The 6,000-nt window shown below is 53.1% G+C and overlaps 1 protein-coding gene across 1 annotated transcript in view; it reads right to left on the bottom strand.

Annotated features, from left to right (window-relative positions):
- Positions 1–451: 451 nt before the first annotated feature.
- Positions 452–6,000, bottom strand: part of PXDC1 (PX domain containing 1) — a 29,431-nt gene continuing 23,882 nt past the window's right edge. The window contains exons 4-5 of the mRNA XM_049655094.1: positions 5,760–5,871; positions 452–1,699 (exon numbers count right to left, since the gene is read on the bottom strand). Of these exons, the coding sequence (XP_049511051.1) occupies positions 1,582–1,699; positions 5,760–5,871 (230 nt within the window). The 3' untranslated portion in view covers positions 452–1,581. The remainder of the gene's footprint in view (positions 1,700–5,759; positions 5,872–6,000) is intronic.

Raw genomic sequence — 6,000 nt, 5'->3', positions numbered from 1 at the left:
CTGCCAGGCAAGCAGCCCTATCCTTGGAAAGAATGCACTTCACCCTGCAAGATAAGAAAGGCAACTGGTCAACCGCCATCAGCCACCCAACAGCCTATTTGAAAGCAGAGTGTATTAAACCAAATGCAGCTGGAAGGCAGAAGGGAAATATAGGTGCCATGGAAATCCCATATGCTATGCACTTGGGTCACGGAGGAGGTTTCCTGGGACTGCCAAAAGGAACATGGAGAAGGTGGACAACCTGAAGTAAACAAAGAAATAAAAAAAAACAAAACACACACACACACACACACACACACACACACACACACACACAATATAAGCTGTTTGCTCACATTTCAGTTTGGACAGATTATTCCTAGGGTGAGAACTGAACACATTTCCTGCAGAACAATGAGACCAGAGTGCCCCGTGGCCAGCTCTGAGGGTGCACGGAATAAAAAGAGCCATACCTTGACACACCAAACATCTTAAATCCACGAGTAGAGTAATACACTTTATTTAATTAAAATAGATTAAAAAACAGACTGTGTAAAAGAATTAGGATTCTCAATAATTTACTAGTATTTACATTAGCAAATGTTGGTCGTTAGTAGACACCATGAGGAGAGGAGCACACAGAACCCAGACCCGCCCGCCCAGGGGCAAAGGGGAGACTTAGCGCTTTCCTGTTGATCCCCCCCTGCAGGTCAATACAGCATGACATCACTGAGAGTTTGGTATACAGCAGGAGAGGTGAACCTCCCATGGTCCGCGGTCCAGGGGTTACAGCACTGTTACCCCACACTGCAGGGCTGAAGAGGGGCTGGCAGGCCAGGCAGGAACTCTCTTCCTCTTGAGGAGAATCAGCACTTCTCAGTATCCGCTCACGGGCACCTGCTCAGCAACGGCTTCCCCTGTCTCCACAGCCAATATGCGCCATTCACAATGACTCTTCTGTGAAGAGCCCCTTTGGCTGACACAAAACCCACAGTTTCCAGATAGAAGATGAAAAACAGAAACAAAAGCCACACATCCTGGTTCCCAGGGAAATCCTGGATTACCTAACATTCCCCGTGTATGTCGTCCAGAACTTGGCAACCCAACACAATCTCACAGGCAATGTTTTGTGCGCTTGTTGTATGAAGGAATGGTGGGGAGTGAGGGTGGCCGGGTGGCCTTGGGCCCCCAGCACCCAGAGGAAGGCTCCTCTCCAGGAAGCAGTCATGGAGAAAGGAGGAACCTGGCCGGGCCCTGGGTGTCTACCCTGGCACCCACATGTCCTGCAGGCACTTGTGGGTCTCCCACACGAGGGTGAGGAGCGAGTCCCAGGGGTGCAGAGACAGGCCGGTGGTGTCGGGTGCAGAGAGAAGAGCCCTCAGAAGCAGCAGGCTGTGCGGGACTCTGGTGACCTGGCTGACCTGCGAGTCAGCCCTCACTCCAGAAAACCCTGCTGCTACACTGGCAGGACACCTGGGCCTCCCGGGCACCATCCCCACAGAGGCACCACCTGGCCCAGGCCTGGGGCAGCGGCTCTGCCCACTGCAGCCAGTGCCGAACCAGCAGTCAAGGGTTGGGGAGCAGTGGGGGCCCAATAGAGACTCAGTCCAAAATGTCCGTCTCAAAGGGGACCAGGTGGTAATAGGATAGGTTGGTGACATAAGCCGCTGGGTCATCGCCATCCTCCAGCTCTGAGGTAAACTCACTGCCATTCTCAAACCTGAAATGGAAAAGTCCAGAGGTGAGGGCTGGGGCTGGCTCACTGACTCCCCACCACCACTGAAGAGGAGAAATAAAGGGCAGAAGGTCATTGGCAAGAGGGCGCTTCAGGGTCAATGCCAAACACTGTGAGAGGGCCTGTCCACAATGCTCTTCAGGATACACAGGTGCATCAGACCAACAGGCACAGTCCTTTCAATGCATGAAGTATGGGGAAGAACCATGATTACAAATTAATTAGGTGAAATGGACCCTTCTCTAAAGACTGTGATAGCTCTGCTTTTTACTGCCTTAGAGACTGCTATCTGTATTCATTAGCCAATATTTACTGAGGCATTCATTCATTCACAGAGTGATTATTTTTCTCTATCTAGGGATCCATTCTGTGTCTGGGGACACAGCACTTAGCCAGGCAGGGAGTGGGTCTGTGGGAACGCAGACAACAGCAAAGATGAGTGAGAGAAGCCACTGTGGTCACAAGCTCACAACCTGACCACATCCCTGGGACACGTGCACAGGGGACTACGGGGACTGAGAGCAGCGGTCCAGAGAGGTGTGGGCAGGGCAGGGGGCAGGGGAGGTTCATGGAGGGAGGGCTCCTCTTAGAGGGGGCCTTCATCTGACTGGCGGGTGTACCTGGGGGGAGGGGAGGCAGGTGGATATGTACCTCAAATGTAAGGTGACTAACACCTTCCTGACATTCCCCCATGAATTGAAACCATTTCTAATCCCTGTCTAACCCAGACAAGGCCTCCTAAGCTAGAAAAAAAAGACTCCAAATTAAAAAAAAAAAATGCCTAAAAGAGAAAGAAGCACCTGAAGGACACTCTCCCCAGGAAGGGAAAGAGAGAAGTTGCTTGGGCTGTTTCCACTTTCCTAGGCTAAGGATCAGTCCCAAAAAGCAGGGCAGGGCAGAGGTGGGCTGATGCAGGCTCCCCCTCGGCTCTCCCAGGAAAGCAGAGGCCACAGTGCACACTGTGTCCCTATGCTGATTCCCGGCACTAAGCAGTACAGCTGTAAGAGCTCCGCTGTACCTGGAAAGGTTTGGCCTAACCAGGAAGGGTACGAACCGAGCAAACGAGACGGCAAGGGGAGTCTGCTTGGCTGCACCGGCCAGGGGGCCAGGGGGCTGCATGGGGTGCAGAGAAGAAGCCCAGCCCATGCCTGCAGAGCACACTGGGCAGAATCCCGCAGATTCAGAGGTGGGGCTCCCAGGGAAGCAGGCTTCCTCTCAGTGGAAGCTGAAATTTAAAAGTGTTGGAGGAGGTTCGAAATTGGACAGAAAAGGCCACAGAAGCATGTCTTCCTTTAATTCCAGAGTGAGGGGTGTGTGTGTGGATGCGTGGGGCCTCCCCACACCTGCAGGGGAAGGGCTGGGGGCTCAGCTACTCCTCCCCACACTGCCCGCCCAGGTGGTAGCTCCAGGCTGCGGAGAAAGAGATGTAGCGTGGACACAAGTGTGCGCAGCCAGCCAGGCAGCATGTCTGGTGGAGGGAAGACCAACTCTCCAACTTTATTACAGGATGTGAAGTCTCTTCCGGAAAACCAGCATTGGAATGAATTAAAAGAGGACTTGGGTGTAGGGGAAGGCTCAAGCCAGGGGAGGGACAGGACCAAGATACAGCCCTGTGGGGACAACTTCTCACCCTTCCTACACGCCTGCCATCAGATCAGGTGACCCTGAAAACCCAGGCAGGGAGGGGAGGCTGGGAGGCTGGGGAAGGTGAGTGACCAGGAGCAGATACCTCTGCTCCTATCCTGTGAGGACAGGGTGGGGGCTGCCTCAGCCCTGAGTGAGTTTCCTGGGAGCCCGGGCACCACTCCAGCCAGCTAGGATGGTCACCAGGCAGAGGCCCCACTGTCACGCTGACTACATCTCTGCTAGGCATACCCCATCCCCCGTTCCCTGAGTGCAGTGGGGTCTCTGTCCTATCTGCTTGGCTTTACAGCACTGGTCCTACTGGCAGGCTCAACAGCACCAAATTCCCAGTGTCAGGGCCAAATGGTAACTCCCGGGTACCACTGAGGACAGCTGTGGCAGGGAAGCACAGCCTTGTTACTCAAACATCATCTCTGCAACCTCCTGTCCCATCATCACCCCCCTCCCCTGCTGCTAACTCTGTGCAGTGTTAAAACAGGCTGCTCTTGAGAGACTCCAGCAGCAGACCGTTAGCTCAGCTGTGCTGCTCTACATTAGGCACCTAGAGAAAATCCTGGCAAGCCCGAGTCAGGAATTTCCTCTAAATGCTCCCCTGAGCCATTTGGAGGCAGACGTTTCTTTGTTAAGCTTTTCTGGGATCACAGAGGTTTTTTCTTGCTGGCTTCCTGCCAGCTGGGCATCCTGGAGCCAGGGGGCCACATACTGGGGGTGTGCCATGCTTGTCCATGCAAAGCCACGGGGGGGGGGGGGTCACATGACCACCCTTGCTTTCTCTCTGCGTGCCTCTCCTCGGCAAAACTATCCACAGGTTCAACTTGCTTGTCAAATCTGGCCAGGTGCAGAGATGGCATCCTGAGGCCTCCTGACGATGGAAATGGTCCCCCCTGGGAATACTGTGGGGCCAGAGCCAAGGCCCTGCAGGGTGATGAGGGAGGGTCTCCACCTGTTTCTCCTCCACCAAGACAAGCTCTCTCCAGAAGCTCCTCCTGTGAAGGTAAAGGGCCTCTCCTTCCTGTCACCCACTTAATGCACAGCCATATTGTTCCCCCATGATGCCAGCCCCATGCCAGCACAGAGGACCGTTGGGTCAAGAACTAATGAGCTACCTATATACACATACAGTGGGTGCGATGCCATGTGGTGTCATGGCAAGGCATGCAGAAGAGACAATGGCACTTCAGAGAAGGGCCACCCCTCGCAGCCTCACCAGCATATCCTTTCAAACAAGTATTTCATGACATCACCATTGTGAGGGATCCCTGTGCCATCCACCTAAGAGACACCTGGGAAAGTGGGTGCTGCTGGCCAGAGCCAGTTCCATGGGCTGGACAGGGCTCCTGCTGTGCTCCGCCACACAGGAAGAGTCCAGTAGAGGAGGCTCCAGTCGCCTGTACATCCTGGGGTCATGCTCTGTTCTGCACTCAGCTGGTCTGGGTGTGTCTCAGCACATGAGTTTTCCTAGTTCATTTTTATTTGCAGCTCAGTTGGGTGGGGCAGGATGTAGGACCCCAAGGCCCCTTGATCCTGGGATGAGCTGCCCATGTACCCACAGGAAGACCCTGAGCACCCAGAGCTGCCTTCAGGGGCTCCTGGGCCAAATGTCTCACAGTTACCATCTGAGATCTTTCAGTGACCCTGTGAGAGCATAGTGGGCCCCACTTTGAAGAAAAGAAGCCAGAAGAGGTTAAATAGCTTTCTGAAGTTCACACAACCAGGAAGAGCCCTGGGATTGGCCTTGACAGTCAACAGAAGCCAATTTGTGATGTCCCCTCAAGCTGCCTCCCAAGGACTCCCAAGGACATGACCTGGAAGTGAACCAACGATGAAGGTGCCCCTCAGAGACCCCAGGGTTGGGCTTTCCTAGAGCACTTATCATGGTCAAAGTTCCCCATTATTAGGGGAAAGAAGAACAGGGAAGGCAGTGGTGTCTTTGGTGGTCCCACCTTCACTAATCAGACTCCATTAATCAGCAGACCCAGCAGGGCCAGGCCTTAGCCTGTGAGCCACACAGAGGCCACCTCAGAGTCAGGAGAACCTCCAGCCCTGCGATGTAAGACCATGCAGGTGACACTTCTTCCCATCCCAGGAGACCAGACCCTTTGAATGAAGAGGCTTATGGACCCTATAGCCCCAGCTATAGATCTGAGCCTGGCAACTTATCCTCAATGCCCCCTCACAACCAGCCACTTGGTCCCACAAAGTTTATGAATCAAGCTCTCACCATCCTCTAGAAGAGGCAAACACTTAGGATAAGTATCCAAATACAGATAGGATGGCTCAATGTTTCTGGCCACATCTACTTCCTCTAGAGCTCTGTCTGGGGAGAGAAATCCAGTCCCTGGCACCAGCTGACCATTCAGGCAGCCCTTCTATAAAACTATATTCAAATCAATGTACTTACAAATGCTCTGTGGGATCCACACCCAGGTGTTGGTCTTTTCCGTTCGGTATACTGTGGTCAATAACAATTGTTTCTGTATTTGCTAAGCAAAATCCATTGGACCTCATGATTTCTGAAAAATGAAAGCAACAAAGTAAATATTCAGGAGAGGCCAGAGTTTGAAGTTTTGGGCTTATACCAATCTCCCTATTTCCCCCTCCATCTACTGCCCCAGATTCTCCCCCATGCTCTGAGAGAACCT

Source organism: Panthera uncia (genome assembly GCF_023721935.1).
Source record: "Panthera uncia isolate 11264 chromosome B2 unlocalized genomic scaffold, Puncia_PCG_1.0 HiC_scaffold_25, whole genome shotgun sequence".
Lineage (NCBI taxonomy): Eukaryota > Metazoa > Chordata > Mammalia > Carnivora > Felidae > Panthera > Panthera uncia.
The sequence above is the reverse complement of the archived record's forward strand: the minus strand, read 5'-3'. Positions and strand labels throughout refer to the sequence as shown.